This window comes from Solea senegalensis, linkage group LG14, assembly GCF_019176455.1.
Source record: "Solea senegalensis isolate Sse05_10M linkage group LG14, IFAPA_SoseM_1, whole genome shotgun sequence".
NCBI classification, from domain to species: domain Eukaryota; kingdom Metazoa; phylum Chordata; class Actinopteri; order Pleuronectiformes; family Soleidae; genus Solea; species Solea senegalensis.
In genome coordinates this window covers 13,691,182-13,713,889 of record NC_058034.1, presented here as the reverse complement: position 1 = coordinate 13,713,889, position 22,708 = coordinate 13,691,182, and the positions used below count along the sequence as shown (strand labels likewise).

The 22,708-nt window shown below is 40.9% G+C and overlaps 1 protein-coding gene across 3 annotated transcripts; it reads right to left on the bottom strand.

Moving 5' to 3' along the window:
- Positions 1–159: 159 nt before the first annotated feature.
- LOC122780711 (lisH domain-containing protein ARMC9) lies at positions 160–22,559 on the bottom strand. Of its 3 annotated transcripts, none has more exons than XM_044043894.1 (26): positions 22,372–22,559; positions 21,656–21,824; positions 21,334–21,459; positions 20,565–20,738; positions 20,147–20,302; positions 19,931–20,023; positions 18,702–18,726; positions 18,095–18,252; positions 17,670–17,768; positions 16,931–16,966; positions 14,381–14,415; positions 14,145–14,256; positions 13,502–13,594; positions 12,025–12,115; positions 11,385–11,508; positions 10,950–11,089; positions 10,226–10,302; positions 9,888–9,962; positions 9,377–9,467; positions 9,101–9,153; positions 8,514–8,612; positions 8,041–8,141; positions 7,616–7,770; positions 7,006–7,111; positions 4,842–5,032; positions 160–2,138 (listed from the first exon to the last, which is right to left on the bottom strand). In XM_044043894.1, exons 2-26 carry the CDS (start codon positions 21,728–21,730, stop codon positions 2,116–2,118), a joined length of 2,508 nt encoding a protein of 835 aa, XP_043899829.1. In that variant the 5' UTR covers positions 21,731–21,824; positions 22,372–22,559; the 3' UTR covers positions 160–2,115. The 3 variants fall into 3 exon arrangements, with proteins under 3 accessions (XP_043899829.1, XP_043899830.1, XP_043899831.1); XM_044043895.1 differs by having other exon boundaries at positions 21,656–21,756; XM_044043896.1 differs by lacking the exon at positions 16,931–16,966 and having other exon boundaries at positions 22,372–22,558.
- Between the last annotated feature and the right edge of the window lie 149 nt (positions 22,560–22,708).

Below are 22,708 nucleotides of genomic sequence, written 5' to 3'. Positions count from 1 at the left end.
GACCATGCTCAGTACAATTTATCCTAAAAAATGACTGCCAGTAATGCTGGGATGTAGCATGGATCCTGTTTCAACAGATAGAGATAACAAGTTCAATAATTGTATAGCACGTAATAAATATAGGGAGTTTAGACACAGGATTGCACGGCAGAAAACAGGTTCATGTGTCACACATTTATTTAAAACCCACATACAGCACAACATATCAAAGTCAGTTTCAAATGCACTACAACAAAAATGTAGATGTTAACAAATAAATATCAGGACACCTGGAAACAACACCCCGAGTTTTGTCGGACGTGGAAAGAATGGCAATGTAATGTACATCAATAATTATACTAATTTTACTATTAAGTATTTATATGCATGTATTTGTGTACATGATTCTGTACATAGCAGACATTTGTAAGATTGTTGAGTTGTAGAATCGAGACAAGACATGAAGACATGGTTTTTCATTCATTTCCAGAGATAGATGTGTTATTCGATCATCAGACAGTGGAGGATGGGACTGAGATTTTCAAAGAAAATAAAATCTCTACACTGCGATTCTGTCAATTCTATGAGTAAAAGATCTGAAAAAATGTAATAAATGACAAAAAAAACCTGGTCAAATTAAACAAACACAGCAGCATCATAAGGATTTTTAAGTTTATTCTTCATTTGACCAAGTGGGGAAAAAAAATGGGTTGTACAGACCTGGTATTAACATCCACCATGAGTGATCGGATCACAGAGACCACATTTGCAGGTGGTTTGAGGACACGTGGCCACATTCCTGTTTAAGTGTAATCTGTCCTCGGGGTGGATTTGAGACTCCGTCTCCTCAGCCGACATTACAGCAGTTACGAGTTTTGGTTTTACACTATTCCAGCGCTCATACATACATTCATGTGTGCGGCCACCACCGCGATATTGACACCGATTTCTATTACGACTCTGTTTTCTTAATGGTTAAAAATGATTTCATTGCGCGAGTAGAGTTTTGATTCACTAAAGCGCCCTCCCATCCTCTTCCTTTAATCACGTCTGACGTCTGTACAGTCCGACTCTTTACAAACACTGTTTTGTTCTTGGAGACGCTCATGACGTCTGTGTGTATTTGAATAAAGGGCAGGGAAGCCCAATCTGATCCAGGACATATATTCATGCCTAATGCAAACAATCCCATGTACGATTTATTACTGAGGACGGATGTTGGTACCGGGTCTGCGCTGTATGTGTCCCCTGATGGCACCCGTGCAATTACAACGAGTAAAGAATGGTATGGTTGCTCTCTTTAGAACCATGACAGATTTGAGCCAATTTTACAAACTCCTTAATGTCTATAATGTCTTAAAAACATGTTGACATTAGCTGAAATGTGTTTGCTTTGCTCACCCCCTGCAGTAGCTCTCCCTCCGCTCTCCTTAAAATGCTGAATTTCTCCATGGACTTTGGTGCGGGAGAGTGAGTGGGTCAGATGTTTTGTTCTTACAGCTGCCTACCAGCTTCACTTTCTTAGTAACTTTCTTGTGCGCTGTGCCCGTTTGATTTGATTCATAGAGGCAAGATCAAGAACAGCAAGAAAGAAGCGCCAACCGAAGGTTTCACAAGTGGACTCTGCTGTTGTAAACCCTCCAGACGTTCAGCAGTTTCACTGGATGAATGCTTATTGCAACAGGATAGTGCAGAGTTGGAGGGGGTTGGTTCAAGATCACTGGCACCAGCAGTGTTTTGGTAATTACTCTAAATTCCTCAAGGGGGTGACAGAAGTTCCACAGTGGCGCTTTAAGACGCCGTCGACTTCAGCAGCCTCGGTTTCTTAGAAATTTAGAGGTTAGCTGTAAGACTACAAGGTGTACAATGTTTCACGGCTGGGGCTTGTGATTATTACCAAACCGCATATTATGTTACGGGAGGAAGTCTGTGCGACAGCCAAAGGGGGGAGGAAAATGCAGGGCCACAATCCTTCACATTGTTCCCACTCCTCCCCTCCCCCCGCCCCCTCCTCTCACTACTGATTTTCGACCATCTCTGTTGCCCTGACCCTGATCACAACCTGGGGGGGATGATGTTACAGGAAGCCTGATGCTACTGGGGAGATAGCGCTGCTCCACGGTGACAGCTCCCTCTTCACCTCCTCTTTGACTGGCTGCCTGGAGGAGGAGACAGGGGAGGAAAGTGGGATGAGTTGTTTGGACATTTAAATTGGTTTCAACGAGAAGAGAAGACGGAGATGTATCAATAAAAAGAACACTGGCATACTGGTGTACTAAAAATAAGATTTAACAGCTGGACACTCCTCAGTGTGTTCCCTTACCTGTCACAATCTGATTTTCTTTCAGCGACACATATGCACACAGTCACAGCACTTATGCTCGTGAATTACAGTCATAAAGAGGATGTAGTAGATCCGGGGTTTACCATATTTTTTTTCTCACCCAAGTGCCAAATTATGTCAAGCACTCCAAGCCGCGGGGACAAATACTGACTTACATCATCCGTAAATACAAATAGTGACAAACAGTGACACACACCTGTTAACACAAATATTCAATTAAACATGCAGTGACAGCGCTATTGTGTCCTCTTGTGCCAACAACGCTGAGGAAGGATTCTTGAGTGTTTCTTTTGTCGTGATGTTAAAGCACAGTTTATATTTACACTGCTATAATTAATTGTGACAAGTCATAATTCACTTTCAAGATAGCTGCAGTTCAACCTCAGCTCGAGCCATTATTCAGCCTCTGTTTGGTCCTCGTGAACAGAAATAATATAACATTATTTGAACGCCGCGTCCTTCATGTGAAAGTGGAATGTAATATCGAGCGTAACTATCAGACCACTAACCCTGCGCTTACACAGTGGAAGTGTGTGCAGAGAGCCGTCTCTCTATAAGCGGTGCAGAAAAAACATGGGTTCATGCATTTACATCGAACTTTCCAGCAGCTTGTTTATGTACTTTAGATCATAAGCGCTCAAATGGAAAATATTTGCTGCCATTTGGGGACACCTGGTGTTTTCTTGTTTGTACTCCTGACAATGACAAACTAATCCCAGCAGAGGGCTGATCTCCCCCTCTCTCTCTCTCTCCCTCTTTTTTTTTTTTTTTTTACAAATCCAAATCTTTTCAGCAAATGAAGAAACGTTCTCTTGCAGATTTACTTTGTCAGGTTGGTTTACAAGCACAAGCTACTGTATCAGGAAGCTCAGCAATAAAAGCAGACAGTAAAACTGGCCTTGATTTTGTTTGCCAAGCCATGTGTGTCTGCTTGTTTCCTTTAAAATGCAGCCACAATCAAGTGACTTCCTTGGGAATCGATAGATCCTTGACACTTGCCAGACCTCAAAAGAGCAACATGCACACAGGACGAGGATGTGGTGGCTTTGAGTGACCATTAGGCCCGATAACAGGCTTTCTGGTAAGAGCACCCTGGCGTAAGAGCCCGGAGGTAATTGCTCATGAAAATGCAATTCAGAAGCATGAGAGCATTGGGAGATGTTATCGCCCAACTGAGAGCACCAGAGCAACTGATGGTTTTCCCTGCGACAGCTTCACTTCTATGTTTAACATGAAGTGAAGTTGACAGCAAATAAATATGGGCTTGCGGTCATGTTGGTCTGACGGGAGCCTCCGTTTAAAAAAACTTTTAAAATGTAAACTGAGACTGGGTTTTATTCTATTTACTTGAAATAGTGTCTTGAAAAGATTCCGAGTCCCTTTTTTTTGGGATATGATGTTATTAAAAAAAAAAAGAAGAGGAATAAAGGTTAGTAAGAGCACAGACAGAATACCTTTGTTTGAGTGACGATGCAGGGAGGAGAGAAAGTGGATGATTTTAAATACCTAGGGGGGGTCAACCATCCTAAGCAATGGACAGTGGACAAAAGAGGTGAAGAAGAGAGTGAAGGCCGAGTAGAGACAAGTGTCTGGGATGATTGATGTGTGACAGAAGGACAGGACTATATATGACTTGGAGACAGTGGAGGTGGAAGAGCTTAAGATGCTGAGAGGACACAAGGGGACGGGGCAAGATGGAGGCAGAAGATCCGCTGTGGCGACCCCTAAAGGGAGAAGCTGAAAGTGTCTAGAGAAGGAAAAAAACACCCTGCTTTTATTCTGAAATAGGATATATGATCAAAAATAAAGAGATAGCTGACACAGTCCAGTGATCCACACAATAAAGTCATCTGCTCATGCAAAGCAAAAGATGCCCATTCTCCTGCCTGAAGAGCATTTGATATGCTGCACAGTAGTGTCTCACATCCATTTGTGTGAATCATGAACACTCCCTGCATAGGTTGTCAAAAGGAAGGAGAGCTGGCTGAGGCAGCTGTGAGTAAATGAGTATATCGTGAACAAAGACCGACACAAACGCTTTGAAACGATGGCAGATTTTGTTACAGACTTCCAGCTAAAAAATGCTGAGTAACTCAAGACACAATCAAGATTTTGACTGCAAGATCCACCTATAGATCTACTGTTGGTTTCAAGACAACAAGGGTATACAGATCTACAATAAGCAGTAGCAGATGGACAAAGGGGCGGGAGTCATATTTTATCCACTGTACAACCCACTCCTACTGAAGGTGGACAAGTTCAATTCCCACGGTGGAAAACGAGACGGACACTAATAAGCAGTTCCAGAAATATTTCTCAAGTCTGGTCAGACTGGTTGTTTCATCTTGAATAACAACTGGCAGTCTCTCTCGTCAACTTGCCTTTCCAAACAAACAATGGACCCCCAGCAATCCCGACTGGCTATCTTCCAGCTGACAATATCAAGCCAAACGTCCCTAACAGTGGATACCAGGCAGTGTTCCAGTGATCATTCAACAACCTTTAACATTATGCTTACTTCCACTTTGGCGTCCCTCTCCTCCTGCTGTGGAGCCGGCGGAGCCCTGACGGCTTCTCTGCTGTGGCTCTGACTGGGAAAACTGAGGCGCCAAGTCTTGACTCTTGCGAGCGCTGCTCTGGCTATCCGCCGTGTCAGGTGTACGTGGAATTTTAGGCCGGCATGCAAACGCAGAGACGGAGTGACCGCCACTGTTGCCAGGAGAAAAGATGGAAAGGAAGATGTATGCTTTTAATATATTATTCATTGCAATTTAAGATGGATCCTTTAGATCTTAGACTGATCTTTTTACCTGATCAATAGCTACACAGACACTATAGTCACATTTCTATAGACCACTATAAATCTCATTTTACAGAGTGTGTCAGAGCCCATGGAGCTGGATACATGAGAGCATCCGTTCTACTGGTTTCTACGGAGACCCCAAAGTCAGAGAAAGTGTTTTTAATGCCGTGTGTACAAGATAAGGTACTTAAGCAATGCACAGACTGTTACTCGTGTCTTAGAACTGCTCTTTGACTCAGTTCGTTTTTACAGAATAAAAGGCACTGAATTCTTAGATAATATCTACCAGGCCAGATATTAATGCCGGTGGACCAGTTTTGGCCCGCGGGCCCCCAGTTACCAACCACAGCTTTACAGGTTTAGCATAAGTGTAAAATAATGCACAAAGCTATTATGAAGCTACTACAATTTTAGACATAGAGGTAAAACTTTACGGACTCTATTCAAATGGATTTTGTCACTTCAGAGTCACATGTTTTAATGCAAGTGACACATATTTTAGTCCACGGACAAAAAAAGCCTTCCTGTGTGACCAAAAACACAGACAGGGTCATTTGTAGTCACGTCTGTGTGAATCTGATATACAGGATCATGTTGACTAATATTAAATGACTTTTCTGCCTGCAGTCATGGGCTGTTTCAGGAGCCAGATAACCTACATCCAGTGGAGAAGTAAATAAAAGTGAGATGAGTCATCATTATTCCAACAGAATAAGTAACTCTTAATCTATAGGCTTAAAACAGGCTCTAAAAGTGAATGTTATGATGCAAAATTGTCCGCCACCCCTATTAGCCTCTTACTGAGAAACAAGCATATCAAGATTGGACTTTCTAAAGCCTTAATAGAAAACAGCCTGGTCAACCCCCATGTGTTATTTTGTGTACGTGAATGAGGCAAAAATAGACATCCGTCCATTTTATATCTGCCAAATTGCTGAGGGTTGCCTGAAATCACTCGCTTTACACTTAAATCTCGTCTCCATACTGGAGTGAATTGAGGCTACTGAGGTCAGACTCAGCCAGGCTGTATTGTAGAGGTGTTTTACGTTCGTGGGGAATTGGTGAAGCGGTTTCCTAGGACTCGGTACTGCTGGTATGATTCAAGTAGTCAGGGGAAGTTCCCTTGAAAGGGTGTCTTTGTGGGGGCCCTGCTTGTCTGAGCTCATGTCAGTCTCACAGACCAATTTGGCAGTGCTGAGTCACCGATCCATGTCAAATGACACTCTTGCCAGGTCTCACCGCACACACAGACACACAAACACGCTGGAACCCTAGGCTGAGTTATGTTGTTGACTTTAATTTGCAAGTACACAGGTGCAGAATGGGAGGATTTAAGAGTCCATGCAAACTGCCTGACTAACTGTTTGTCTTTGTCTGAAAATAGATGGATGGACTACATCAAATTGCACCATAACCATAAACACCATAGGTGTTTCCACATATGTTGGCAGTGCTAGTAAAAATGCAATACTGCACTGCAGTATCACTGCAGTGATACTCTTGTTATTAGAAGTAACAAAGACCGGTCCGGTTGGTTAGAGGTTCATCTTAAGATAAGACCTAAAACATTAAGAAAATTACAAACAGATAGAGGCTTCAGGTGATGGAGGAGGAGTCGCGCGGTATATAGACGCTAAAACGTAATGGAGGTGCATTGAGATAAAGGTGAAAATAAATCAATACCTGTGACATACAACAATATTCAGAACAATTTGTCGTTTCACATGAATGTCTCGGCTACCAGAGCAGACTACTTCTAATGTAAACTTCACAAATTGAGTCATTTGAGCACACACGCATACACCAGCGCCTTAAGTAATCAAAGTTCAAGGTTTATTTACCATCAGAAATTCATGACCAATCATATTTGTGCGTTTACCTGGCAAAGTGTCCGTTGTGTTCCTCCCGGGAACGCTCTTTTGTCGCTTGCCTCTCGTAGAGCCTGTCCAACTCCGACTCCTGGGACAACCGGCCACACTCCGAGTCTGAATGTTTGAGTTGTTGTGTGCGACAGAGACAATGGAAACATTAGAGCTCCACCACGCTGGTTTTGGATTGGTAACAAACTGGCAGGCCCTCAAAAATCAAAAAAACTTCCAAATAGCAACACAGCAAAACTGTCATCGTCACTAACAGAAACATCAGAAACAACTTGATGCCACGCTTAAATTTGTTTTATAGAAAGCCAAAATAAGTTAGTCTCTTTATTCCCTCTGCTCTGTGAGGAAGTTTCTAGAGCTTGCTTGCCTGGTCCTTGGAGACACTGGGCATGTCATCAAATAAATTAAATAAAAAGCAACAGGTGGAAGGGAAATTAAGTCCTGCTATAATTACTGCTGACAGATGGTTTTCATTGCGTAGTGTATTTAGCATGAGAAGTCCGACTGCAAAAATCAGCCACACAGGCTCATTGCAGCATTATTTTATCCTTTCAAAGACTAGTATGCACACTAAAATGTACACAGTGCACATATCACAACGCTACTTACCGATGGTGTGACGCAGAGAGTCAGAAGTGCTGGGGCAGCTGCCGGAGCGCGTAGGCGGTCGAAAGTTGTATCGGGAAGGAGGCAGGCTTCCTTCTTCGCTCTTCGGTCGACTGAGAGGGTATTCTCTGCCCCCCTGACTGCCCACCTGATAATCCCTGCACATGATGACACGTAAACAATTCATCCAGTTATGTTATTTAGGTTTTGTGAGGCATAATGGCATCAGTTCTACTTTTCAACGACTGTCAAGCACTAACTTCATATTTAAAGTATAAGCCTTGACAAGAGAGAGTCTGGCCATCTTGCGCCTTCGTCCTAATGCTCTGTTCACTTCCTGTCACTATAACAGACAGATATGCTGATATGCAATGTCATGCTAATCCAGGCACTGTCATCCCGTATTTGTGTGTGTGTGTTTTACTTACACTGCATTGACATTGCGATGAGAACTCGGTGTGACTGGCCTTTGTAGGGGCTCATCAACACCCGGCTGTGTCCTCTTCACTTTTGCCATGTTAGTCATAATCTGTAACCACACAAAATCAAGTAACACAGTAACGACACAGGTATATTTGTGATAATAATTACTGATGTGAAACAAGCCTTGTGTCATAGGAAGGATGTGTGACACCCAGGAGATGTTCAGGATAGGACAAACAAGTCTTAGGATATGACACACTCATCGAATGGAACACAGAGGTCCATCTGTGTTGGTGGATATAATGTGAATTCTCCCATCAAATAATAATAATGATAAACTTCCAGTAGCACAATGACCTAAAATCTAAGGTAGCAGGTAATGTAGTGCAATTACTGTTAGTTATTGTTGGACACATACATACATACTTTATGTATATACTGTAGAGTATATATACACATATATATTATATTCTCTTACTCCTAGGTACTCAGTGGTGAGCAGACTCTCCCCAGACAGCTCCCTGGGCTGCGGTTGCAGAACTTCTTCTTTGTCGAGATCCGTTTCCATTAAATCTTCCTGTTACAAAAAATCATGACACGTCACTTAAAAGTATGTCATTTGCAGTGAAACACTATGAGAGGTCTCTATGAGAGGTCTCCCACCATATAACACCAGTGTGAGTTGTTTCGAACGTCAGAGAGGGTGAAGTGGACTTGCTCAACAACAACAATATGAGCCCGCAGAAACAATGAGTCATCCACAGAACAGTGCTGTCTACAGTATACCACTGGGACATCCTGAGAGGGTCAAGCCATTCCCACTTTAACTTACACACACACATATAGCTTATCTTGACAATCTACATACTCACCTCCATACACGGTGTCACGCAATGATTGCCCTCAGGTGCTGTTTTCTCTCTCAATTTGACTGTTTTGACTTATTTGTTATTATTAACCCATTCCCGTGGTGCTGCTAAATTAATATGAGAAACAACTAAATGAACCAAAGAGGTTAAAAGCATGGACTTCATTGGTGTCCAACAGGTTAAGAGGAGGACTCACATCATTGTCATCCTCTTCCTCTTCATCGTCTGATTCTGGTGCCTCTTCTTCAGCTGTGTGGAACAAAATCACAACGAATCAATTCATTTATAGTGGTCATTATAGGAATGAAAACAGTTTGTATTTCCTCTATTGGCTGTCATATAAAGCACTCAAATAATAGCAGCCGCACAAAACGCTCAATTACCAATTCTGTAGAAAGTCATTACACACACACACACACACAAACATTATACATAAATAATAAATGTGTATTTTTGATGTGACTGAACTCACCTGAGTTCAGCTGTTTAATAATGAACTCAATCTGTCTGTTAAGGTCTGGGTTTTCCTCTTTGCTGTAGCAGCGAAGAATTTCCTCTAAGCTCTGCTCACATGAGGGAAACACATGTCACACAAATGCAAGCACGCAGGTTTACAGCAGAGAAGAAGAGAAAGAGAAAGAGAAAGAAAGAATGCAATGGCTATCAGCGACTAAAACCACTAAGCTGTGGACAAATGTACTCATTTTAAGCCAACACAATGTATTGAACCCGTGTTGTAGCCTCCTCCGTAACACAAAACGTGCTACACGGGGTGGTTCAGCCCCATTCACACTCTGCTGCAGCTCCAAATGTCAGTTCATGAAAAAAAAAAAAAAAGATCTTTGAGGCACTCTCATGACTGTGAAACACCTGCCGTTTCCCCTTCAGACACTGGCCGCGCGGTGACACGAAAGAAGACTAAACTCAGAGCAACACTGTGGCCATTTCCTCAAAGCAGGTGAAGGCATTTGTCTTAATCTCACCATCTCTCTGGCTTCCTGCCTGACGGAGGGAATACACAGGATGCTGTACAGGGCTCCGTTCACATATGGCCGAATCTGAGGGAAGCACAGTGACACAGACGTGGGTAACGGCTAGTGTGAACACGCAGACACAAGGAAACAGAATAACAAATGTGCCCATTTCAGTGCAGCCAAATGCAGCAAACATTCCTCAGCGGTGCAACGTTTTACATTATATTTTATGATCTGATGATGATGATGATGATGATGTGTTGTATACCCTCTGCGTGTGAGTCTGCTATGCACATTGTGAATGTAACATGTGTAAGTGTACAAACAGTGACAGCTCTGCGTTTCACCTCGTGGTTCTCATGTCCAAGGAGGTCAGTTAGAACCTTTAGTATATGTTTGGCGTTCTCTGCACACTTCCTTTTTCCTGTGCAAACACACACACACACACACACTTCAATTTAACAGCTCTTTCCTGCTTATTCAGTGACAAAGGTTTGTCTTTTTTTTTTTTAAATATAGGACAAACCATGAATTCCTGGAGCTTAATATATTTTTCTTTATCCCTTCACATTTCATCTTTCCGTGTATAAAAATAGTAAAGCCACATGTGAATCAAATGCAAAGCACTATCTTCCTGTGATGTTTCCTCAAAGGCAACAGAGCAAACATAGACATGGACAGAATATATCTTTGTTGACATTATGCCCTGTAAAGTGGTCAGATTTGAATCGAGAAACATTTTCGAATATAAAGTAATTAAGTAAGTAACGAGCTGTACCAACTATAGCCCAGTATACCCATACAAACAAAGTGTTCATAAACTGTAAATAACCCATAATAAAATAATCCAAAAGGAGATTAGATAGATAGTCTTTGTGGCAATAAAAAAGGACAGCAATAGTTTATTGACATGCTCACATTTTCTTCCACACTGGTCTTAAATGCACTCTGAAGATTAATTTTGCACACATTTGGAACATTCATTTATTTACTCATTCTGGTGGGGAGTGAGATGAGATAACTGACTGACTGAGTGACTGAGGTATGCCAATATTCCATCTCTGCTTTTACCTTTTGTACGCAGACACAGGTTCATTAGAAGTGCTGCAAAATATTCCAGGGTGTAGTCTGTCAGACAGTCCGAGTCTTGCAGTTCATCCACCAGCCAGCCGATCAGATCGTCTGCTATCATGGCCGTCTGCTGGTCCCGCCTACAAACACATGATTATAAATTAAAAAATATGAAATATTTATGATCTTCGACGGGACGAAATGTAGCTGTTTGATTTCAAAAACCATGTTAGATTTTCTAAGAGAACCAGGTAGTGCTTTTATGTTACCCACAGACCAGCTTCAAGTACGAGCTCAATCATGTGTTTAAATCTAGCCTAAATAAACTACAGTACATTCATCTCCGTACCTGAGACTCAACGTGATGACTCGTCACCCTCTAAGGAAAGTGCAAAGGGAAGGATTTAAGGACACATAGATCATGGTGGATTTTACCTGAGGCTGAGTTTCTGCAGGGCGACAAGCACATTCTCTCTGGTGAGGGAGTCTTTTTCCTCCTTCCTAAGAGTATCTGTCAGAAGTTTTAGAAGACTGGGGATTTGTGAGAGGTAAACCCGACCTGTAAGAATCACCACAACATAGATTTACTGTATATCACAAGGTGAAAGGACCTACTCACATTCTAAATTGCCAGTGGACAACATAAAATACAGTACATTTGGTTAATCATTTCTCCTTAACAAACTCAAAACTGACTCAGCAATGTCATGTGAAATAGATATTTCTATTACTGAAAAGGAATGTACTTCCAAGAAGTCCTTATATGTGTCTAGATATATCCAGTGAAACATTAAATCTTCTGAGTTTTTAATTTGACTAAATGTCGACTATTTTCTGTAGAAATCTCAGCTCTAATGATATTTGCCTCTACGGCACCGTTTCTAAATAAAAATGCACTCAATAGTTACTGACATGCTGTTACAGAGAATCATTAGTGGTTTTGATGATAAAAGCCAGGTCAACCGGCTCTTCCTTGAATCTATCCAGGTCTTTGAATGCATCCAGTTAAGACACTGACTCATCTAACCAAGAAATTACAATGCTTCACCAAACTTAATGGCAGTTGAGCACTTACCCAGCGCAAAGGAAGCAAATGCATTGATGAGACGAGCCATGTACTGCCGGACAATCTCATTCTCCGACCTTATTGACTGAAGAACAGTATCCTGTGGAAACACAAAATGTAGAGTGATTGAAATCATGTCTGATGTTTGTAGAGAATACCAGAGGTACCAAATTGCCAACATCGCCCCCCCCCCGCAGTTCACCCCAAGATGGCGGCCTTCATGTAGGACTTACGGCAAAGTTGTCATTGACTTTTTGGACCGTCCTGACATGATTGACGCGTATACCAACTTTCATTCATGTATGTCAAACATTAAAAAAAAACAAAAAACAAAAAAAAACACTCTCAATTTTGGGGTATGGGAAAGCCCCCAAAAACCTCATTCATCTTGATCTTAACTGCTTTTTATTCAACATCTGCTGATTTTACCTAAGTCTTCATCCACTCAGCTGATAAAAAAAGAAAAAAAATGAACCTCTCAACTGTCAATATGCTATTCTCCTCAGAACATTCATGTTGTGATTTGATTACAATACACTGACACCTGACCACTGTTATTGTGGCACTCTTCAGTAAATGACTCCAGTGTCATATTCAGGGAGCTTGGTGCACACCTTGGCAAGTACGCAGACAAAAGAGACCATGTGAGTTGGGGATCATTTACTCCTGTGTAAAAGAGTTCATCTTCAACATGGCACCCCGTCACTAAAAGCTAGGTGAAGCATTGTGAGAGGAAAAGAAAACAAAAGAAAAAAAAACAACAAAAACAATGAAGTGATTTAGAAAGACATGTGATTGTACAGCTTTTGAAAAGCCTTCTAAAAAAGGGTGGAAATTGGAATATAATGTTTCCTACTCTGACCTTTTTTTGAAGTAACAGGATAAATTGTTCGGGAATACTACTCTGCCTGAGGCTGGGAACATTTCACAACAAATCTCCAATCTGATAAAAATCCAAACAGTTTGTGGCAAATATGTAAAACTACAGATTTGTGTGAAGAATTACAAAAGGCTTATCCTCCCTATTTATAGTAAATGATCACACAGCAGCTATATGTGGGTACATTTACAAGAACAAATCAGTATTCCCTTTTGAAATATTTAGAGTGATACATATAACGGTTTAATCATACAGTATCATTGTAACACGGCAGCACCCCAAGAGAATATGAGTGATAACGGAGATCCAATGTCCCGATTCCTGTTTTTGCCCTTCACCCACATTGCAGTCTGTGTAAATAAAGCAAATGCACCAATTCACGGGCTCACATCCAAGTGAAATTAGAGCCTTGGGATTAATGAGATGGTGTGGCCAATGGACAAGATGCTATTTTGTACTTTGGCTCAGATGGTTGCACGAGTATGAAGTCTTCATCAAAGAGGTTATTTGGTAATGGAAAACTATGTGACTGCACTTTTTTGTTCAGTATAGTTAATAACAGATTTGAAAGAGTTAAATGCACTACAATTAGTGTTTAGGTCCCACCTGTTTAGTGCTGTAGCGCTCCAGCAGATCATTGCTGATATAGGCTTGAAGAACAGTGTCTCTCTGCTCACCAGGCAGTGAGCGAGTCAGTCTCTAAAAACAAAAACACATGGAAAAAAGACTCATCAGTCAAGTGTGGACATGCAAAGCAGCAGGGAAGTGGTGTGTAACTATAGTAAGTGACTATGAATGGAGCACTTGTCTCCTCCGGAACAACAAATCACTTTAATTTGTGTTTCCCACAGAAGAAAAAACACATTGTTCCCCAACATTTTCAAAACAGAGTTGTACTACTAGTGTTAATATAGTATATTATAGTAGAAGGTTGACAAACAAAACACTAAGAAGTGGGCAATGCTTGAATGACAACATCTGTGATAAAAGGATTCCATACCAAGCTGATTTCAGACCATAGCCTAAACATTTCGTATAAATATCATACCATAGATTTTATCACCCCCAAAAAAATGACGTTGGGTGACTTCAGCAACAAAGCGTGACAACGAGTGAAGCACAATGTGACGTACAATGCTAAGAGACTGTAAAATGAAGGAGCAAGGAGCAGTGGCTCTAGAAATGAGAGGGAAAACAAGATGGAACATTACACATGGTAAATGACTAGGAACAGGTTCATGACACTCACCCAGCGAAGTGCCTGAAGCAGCAGGGACCTGAGTCTGTCTGAGCCTTCAACCAGGTCTTTTTTCAGCTTCTCATAGTCCAGTGAGGGGAGCATTGGCACCTCCTTGGATCTCCTGGAGTTATTTAATACATTTTTTTTTTTTTTTTTTAAAAACAAACAACAAGAATATTTTATCATGGAAATTGTGAAATACTAAGCCGCAGAAAAACACATTGTTTTTTTTATTCAACACTCACTGTGGTGCGATGGATGCTCGGAGCATTGAGGAGGCCTACGAGAGAGGAGTATTTTGTTATAGCTACATTTATTCACCTTTTAGCCCACATGACTGCACAAACTAGGCCTGTAGTATCATTGTTCAAAAGGCAGCTCTACTTACCGCGTTGGGTTTTCCATCTACAATCAACCAAGTTAACTTCTGTCTAATTAAGTAACTAGTGTTTTTCTGACATGCATTCGTCATGCTTGTGGTTCATGGCATGCTGAATCCCCGGGCATACAATGTAGTACCGTTTGGCAAAATCGCACATGCAGTCAGTGACATGAAGATAATTTAACAAATAAAATCTACCACAGAGGGGCGGGTTAGTGTGAAATAGCCTTTGTCACCACTCAGTTCACATGTACTGTAGGCCAGTGTGCTGTCTTCTGAGATGAAAGGAAAAGTATTGTATAAAATGCTGGTTTGTGTGTGTGTGTGTGTGTGAGACGCCTCAAATCCAATCTATGCCGCAGCGAAATGTCGGGGGGGGAGTGGTCTATGGCTGCGTTTACACTGCATAGTGCAAGTGACCCAAATCCTCTCCTCCCATGTGGCACAAATCAGATATGACCCATTACAGTGTAAGCAGAGAAAAAAGAAATGCATGGATTCAGATAACATCAGATCAGATTCAGGCCTTCTTTGCATAAAGAAAGAATGAATTACAAATGTGCATTTGCGTCAACAATGTAAGTGGACGGATAAGATATATTCCCCTGTCGATGCAACTTGTGCTTCCTTTGAAATAGCATGGAGGTGAATGATGGAAAAACACGTGTACACTATCTATTACAACCTGTAAAAAACGAGGACGAGGGCCCAAACCATGCTGAGGTTTCATGTCGTATTAGCATTTGGAGCAAGTGTTTGTAAATTTATTAAGTGTTTGTAAATTCCATACTTAGACCACTTTCATTTCTTTCCATTTTAGGCCTCTAACCATTTTCAGGTAAGTTGCCACGCCCACTCTCGGATATGGGTCAATTTTGAAACACAATATAAGCAGGTCGTCCAAAAAAAACCAAAATCAGATATAGGCAACATATCAGAATTGGACATCAAGACCAGCAGTGTAAATGCAGCCTAGGTCACTTAAGGTATCAGGTGTTGGGGCCACATTTTTTGTTTGGTGTGCAATGGGCAATAAGAAGGTGGGGGAGAACATTGAAACCTGAATTCTTTTGAAAGTTTCCCGCTCAAGAAACATTCCAGGTGTCCTAAAGAATGCGCTAAAGAACAAGGGGATATGCATGTATTTCCCTTAAAAACATTTGACAGAGAGTGGCCTGATTATGTACAGCATCCATGGTAGCTTTTTTTCATAATTCTACTATGGAAAATGAGAGCACCAAATAATTGAATAATTACACTACACGTACACACACACAGAAAAAAAGAAATCTACACCACAATATAATCTTATGTCGCATCTACTATCTGATTTCGGCAGGCCATTTTCACAAAGCAATGGCTTGACCTGAATACACCAACAATACACAATTTACATAAAAGCTGCCTTTATACGGTTTACCTCTTTAGCTTGTCTTCTAGCTATTTACTCCTCTATGGCCACAGGTACAACTGTATGCCATCTATTATGCATGCTATTGTATCGGTAGAAAACTCCACTAACAAAAAAAAAAGAACAAAAACATCAGCACCATCTATGTTAATATTACAAATGATGCTTGAATGTGACGTTGTATAGCCCTTAGTGGAATGTTTGCTTATCAGAGTAGATGTGATAATGAGTCCATTCTCATGCAGCTAAGACAAATATTTATTTTTAGGCCACCGGATCTTGGCAATCAAGGTTTGCAAATTTAAGGACTATGATTGCTCTTATTTACAGTTGACATCAAATATTTACCAATTTACCAATAATAACCCATTCAAACCGGTACCTGGTTTTACTGTTCTGACACATCTGTGTATTCTGGCGATTATTCAAGCTATTAAGATACGACAAGTAACTGAAACCACAAAATAACTTGAATGGCATTACTGATGGTTCAGAATGCACTCTTACAAAACAGGGCACAGATATTCACCAGAAAGCCACAACATTAAAACCAATTATTGGATTTAATGACGCGGATGCAAAAATGCCAGCCGTTAATGGTTTAAGAACTATCCCAAATGTATAGAGTGTAGTGTCTTTTCAAAAAAAAGGGTAATTGAATCCTTCCTATTCTTCGACCGCCTGAATGTAAAGAAGTGATTTTCGATAAAAAAGTGCCTTATTGTTGGGTCACAGAGTCACAGAATCTTATAACGCTAACAAACTACAATGGAGGAAACAACCTGAGACCATTTACTTAAAAAAAAAAAAAGACCAATTGCTAGACGGTAGACGGGGACAAAATGAGGCAGGCTGAAAGATGTGTAGGTGTAGGGCAGTAGGGGGAGGCAGACGTAAAGACAGGGAGAGGAAACACCGGTGAGGCACAAGCAAGATGAGAGAGAGGTGGCGACCTGATCGATGACAAAAAAAACAGTAGAGATGAAAACATATGAAACTTACATAGCCATCGTCATAGGGACTCATAGAGTAATATCCCTTTAGTGGACAAAAGCATCACACACGCAGAAACACAAACACACAGAAAGAATTTGTTCAGTTCAAAACAGAAAAAGAGAAAACAGATTTCACAAGGCAGAGTTTGACGAAGGTACACTACAGCATGTGTGATTGTGACTGAGCGAGTCATTCTGTTCAGTCATTTTAACACCAACTAGCAGCATCTTTTTTGTTTTTGTTTTAAATTCTTATCATTAAAATGAAAGTTGCATTTGAAAAGTGGTTAATGAACGCCAAACCCTGTGGCATTTCCTGCATCCAGAGTTGTGTCGTACGTATTTAACTTTGCGGCGAGGGTGTCATATACCAGGATCCAGTCTTAGTTTAATTCCCGGACAGAGTAAATACAGTGATGTTTCAAGTTTGCTGCTTCACATGCACAGAACAAACACGCCTGTTTAAAGTCAAACAACATGTTGCAATGTCACAGTATCTGTGAGTTGTGTCGTATGTATTTTTTATCTTTTCCAGTGAGTGTGTCATAAACCAGGATCCAGTCTTTTTATATTAAGTTTGCGGCCGCACATACAGAGCACAAAAAGACAAGCTTTTTCACGGCACAACATATCCAACGATTTCACTTCTATGTCTCTTTGAGGGCCCCGCGTCTTGTATGCCGTTTCACTACCAATGTATGGGCAAGCAGAAGTGGAAAGAGATGTGTCTGTATGCGCTCACTCACAGTGCCAGGTCTGGTGAAGTCAGTGCTCTGCACCACGCTCTGCCTCATCTGGTTGTTGAACAGACGAATACACACGCTCTGCAGGTACTCGGGGGAAATCTGCAAACACGCACGCAGCATGCCTCTTGAGCTTTGTGGGTAGTCGAAAAGGAAAGGCAAACCTGCCATTTTATGGCATTTGTGTTGCACAACTGTGTCATATAAAGACACGATGTGAATAAAATGTGCAGCAATGTGAAAATTGTGCATGTGGGACAAAGAGCATAATCAAAGCCTTCAAATGAGTTTGTCCACTGTTTGTGTGTGTGTGTATACGATTCATTAGCTCATTAGTGTTGGTGAGTGTGTCTTTCTGTGTGTGTTGGCTTGTGTTTTAGAATGTGTGTGTGTGTGTGTTTGTTTGCCTCACAGTCAAGCTGACCTACCAATTTTCCGCTGACGGTGGCCTCCAAAGAGTCGACCAGCTCAGCCGTGATTCCAATCAAGTTGTGGTAGTCAGCCTGCATCTTGTTGAACTTACGCATGTAGCTGGTGACACGCCGGTCTGATTCGACAAGCTGGAGCTGTAACTGCTGCATTGCCTCTTCAAAGTCACAAGCACACACAGTCAAAAGTGTCGCGGGAACAAATGACACAAAGAAAAGACATTGGAACCATACGTAACAGTGTGTGAGTCACCTAATAATGTGCAAGTTGTTCTGAGTAATTATCCACTTTACTGTTTTACAACAGAAAAATCATAAAATAATCAGTCACACAATAGATGCACAAAGTAAACCGATCTGGGGGCGACTGTTTGTCATGTCACTTGTGTTCTTAATGTGTTTTTTTTTGCAAGGGGATGTTTTATCCTTTCATAAATGTGAAGGTGCACTCTTGAGATTTCTGATTTGAGGTTAAAATGAAACAACGACCACAACAACAACTGTCATTAAATTATTGCGCAGTTATTACTACATATAATATGACGAAGTGCCAGATGAAATAATTTAAATACACTACAAAGAGTAAATCTTTGAGAGGGATATTTACCTTTAGCACTCCTTCCACCTTCCTTCTGCATGATGTCTGTCAAAGAATACACATTTGAACTCAACAGAACATTAATCACACATTTTATATTTGTTCCCTTATCCATCTTGTCCAAAGCTACACACACTCAACAAAAGACTCCGCTGAGTTGGCCCTTCTTGTTTGAGTTTGACATTACACAACAGGATAGTTCGTCACGGAAACATATAGTTTAGTTTTAGCTTATCCCTTTATGTCTGAAGTGAAATCGAGTGTTGGTAAAGGATCAACATCTGTTCGTTTTACAGAGTGGGGAGGTTCTCTTTATAAATCCAATACCCTCAACAAAACACCCTGGGCAAACAAAACTGTAATTTATTTATATAATATAATGTAAAAATGATCAAAAACCTTAAACTGAACCCACTAAACACAACTGTGTAGTGGGTACAGATGTCACACTTTGATTGTCAGCCAGTAGAGGCAGGGTTTAAGAGTAAAATAATTTTATTACAATTCACACTATTGTCCAGATTTGGTTGTTTCATTCCTGCAACCAAATTTATTCTCGCCTATTATGTCACTTACTTGTTATTTAAGTGTTTGGCCATGGCAAGACCTAATATTACACTAACCCCCTCAGTAGATGAGTAGATGAGCAAGTGAAGCTGTTGATTTTACTGGAAGCTGACTGGAACACATTTCCTTTTGGTACCTTTGTGACATTAAGATGCTGTGGATCAGTAGAAGAACAGGTTATCTTTCACATGAAAGGTTGTGGATTTCATCCACTAGTCTGCATGCCGACGTGTCCCTGTGCAAGACACTTAACCTGAAGTTGCTCCTAATTGTGGTGCTGGCAGCATTGTTGGGTGTGTGATAGAAAATGAGCTGCACATAGTTGTCACATAGTAGCTGTAGTCCAGAGCAGCTTCACAGGCAGACCATTTGAGGCTTTGAGAAGTGCAGCCCAGTCATGAGGGGGGCTGAAAGCCACTCTGCAATAGGCCTATATTAAATCCCCGAGTTCCTCGTCTGACTTTTACTGACTGTTGTTCAGTTTTGTGAGCCACCTCTGTGACAGGTGTCAGTTCTGTTTGGTTAAAAAGTGGCAATTTAATAAGACATTGCTGCCAAGATCCCAGTTAAATGAGTGTCAACTCTTTAAAAGGGACACAAAGCTCGATAAACTCGCCCTTCCTGAAGCTGACGCTACATTGATTTTCCCAGCCTGACATAAGAAAGGATACATATAAATTCAGCAACCTTGGGATGAAAGCTGGCTTCAGTGTCACAAAGAGAAACTGCTCCAGCTTATCCCTCAAATGTGGTATCCAGGTTTCCTATAAATGCATGACACACAAAGAAATGGGTTATGTTCATACTGAGGGTGGCACTGAGCCGTAATGTCATAACAACCAGCTGGCAATAACCATCTACTTAATAATCTATAATCAGCTGAGCACCTGGAAAAGGTCTTTGAAGGAGGGATGGACGGTGGGGTTGGGAATGAAAGGCAAGGCATAGTAAGGCAGAAACTCTGCGGTCTGACTCAGTGCTGCTCCTCGAGTCTCCAGATACTGCTTGAAATAGGAAATCCTCTTCTCAAACTCAGCTTGGTCCTGGAGACAATTAATGTGTTTATTTCAGTTAAGTAAAAGGCAACTATAACTACATCGCTATCATCAATATAAGAGTATAAACACAACTGCAACACAATGAAAAGATAAACTGCTTGCACAGTGGGACAGCATCATCATCACCATACAACATACAAGCCCCTGCTGGGGAAAAAAAAGGCTGTAGCACAGCTTAGTGGACATTGTGGAAAATTGCACACAAAGCAATAAGGCACAAAAGAGAAGACAAGTAGGATCTACATACATGTCTACCAGGGTGCCTCCTCAGCGGGTAGATGGTGAAATGGACATGAAGGTAGAACTCAAGTCTCTGAACCTCAGAATCTGTGTCTTTTACCTCAAAGGAAATATTGTTCTCTGTCCACAATTCAAAGAACACCTTGTGATCTCCGTCATCGAAAGAGCTAAGTAGGTCTTTCTGGAAAAGTAAAGAGTTAAAAACAAATGATATGGTAGTTGGAAAAACAACAACTCTAGAAAGATGTCATCTAACACAAAGAACATTTTGTTTGTTTTTGTTGTTATTATTTTATTTACAGACACAATGATCGACTCTACCTCGACTAAGACGACACAAGCACTTACTTGTACATCGCACTTATGAGTAGCACTTTATAGTTTGGCATACTTGAACCACTTACTTACTTCTAGCTCTTGTTTGTGCCCAAATGAAATGCACTTATTGTAAGTCGCTTTGGATAAAAGCATCTGCTAAAAGACATGTAATGCAATGTAATGCAATTGATGATGTTTTAAAGGGCCTAGAAATGTTTACAGCTAGGATCAATAAGTAACAACACACCACAAAAAGCACAATTTAAAATCAATTTGATCAATTCAATTAAAAGTTAGATGATAATTTTATAAAGGTTGTATCCCCTACATGTAAGTAATTAGCAGTGGCATAACATGCCAGTTTCATCTTCCAGCACATTCTACTGCATTACATGTGACATTGACAAATAACTCACTAACCAGAGGGACCAACATGTCCTAAGAAGTGTGACGTTTACCTGAATGACACGAGTCTTTGAGTCTCTGAGAGTACTCCCCTGAGGCTTTGACACAAGCTTGCCTTTACTTTTGCAGTCCTTGTCAAAACGGTGAATGGTCTCTTCAAATTCCTCAAATTTAAGGTACTGTAAAAGACACAACATGGACACAAGCTTTGTTTATTCCACCTTAACCAGTGCATAATGGACGTCTTGTTACAAATCACCCAAATGTATGCTTCACAGCTCTCATCACTGCATATTATGTATCCAGCAAGTTTGCTTGTTGAACATTGCTTTATGAATATGGACATTTTTTTATTATTTTCATTTATTTATTTACCTCCCTAATCATGCCAAGAAGATCAGCTTCCGTTGCCAAGATGTCACCCATCTTGGCTGCATCCCTGGAGCTCATGTGAGTGCCCAAAACCTTTAAAACACCTACTGACAGAAAACAATTCTGTTCTCATGAAATATCACTTGTACCTCCAGTGAGCATTCTGTAGAGCCTGTGAGGAGACCACAACATATGGCAGGGTTAGTAGTCATGTGGATAATAAATAAAGGACATCACCTCCAGTAAAGAGTAATGGAGCAGATAAATCAAAAAGCGTCATATGAATGAAGGAAGCTAGTAAGGGAGAACTAGGTTGTGCCGATCACTTGATAAGGCCCAACAGATTTTGAATCTATGTCTCTACATTACGTGATTATTGGTGTTTGTATATATTACATCAACCTCTTTATGAATTGTGCCGTATTTCCATGCATTACATATAATCTACTTTCTTACCTGAAAAATCAGAGAGTAATACAGTCTGGATTTAACTAACAAAAGTAACTAATGCTTATGAAAAATAAGTAATGTTCTTCACCAAATAGCACACACCTAACACTTACAACGTAAACACAAAAGTTACCCTCGTTCTCCTTTTGAGTCGAACGTGATATTTCCCAGTCAACTAGCGACAGCATCGACCAAATTCAACCAAATTCGGCTGATTACAGACAAGCTAATCAGAGTCGCTATTAATCGGACATAATCGTAATCCTCACCCCAATCGCATATCCTTTAATTGTTGATTTATGTGATTCCAGCGCGTTCATCAGCAGTTGATACCGATACGTTCCATTTCCGCCCAGGTTTACGAGCTTCACTGAAAAAGGCGACTAGCCATTAACTAGCAACCGTACACAGACAGGACGCTAAAACACCTAGCAACCAAATGGTTTGGGGATGCATTGTATGCCAGAAAGCTGAGGCGAGTGTCGTAAATAATGACGACGCCGGGCGAGCTTCACTAAAGTGTTTCCACTTTTTGTTTCGGGAAACTATAGAGAACCACTTGTATTTATTAATTGTTATCATTGCGCTATAATGACTACTGGATAA

Bases quoted from the DNA above. Each gene is read 5' to 3' on its own strand.
- LOC122780711 (XM_044043894.1), bottom strand. From the start codon at position 21,730: ATGAGCTCCAGGGATGCAGCCAAGATGGGTGACATCTTGGCAACGGAA. The intron at 20,024-20,146 runs GTGCTCAGCTGA...ATGCATTTATAG, and splicing joins CCTTCAAAGACCTTTTCCAG to GAAACCTGGATACCACATTT. The intron at 12,116-13,501 runs GTGGGACCTAAA...GTGTTTCCACAG, and splicing joins AGCGCTACAGCACTAAACAG to GATACTGTTCTTCAGTCAAT.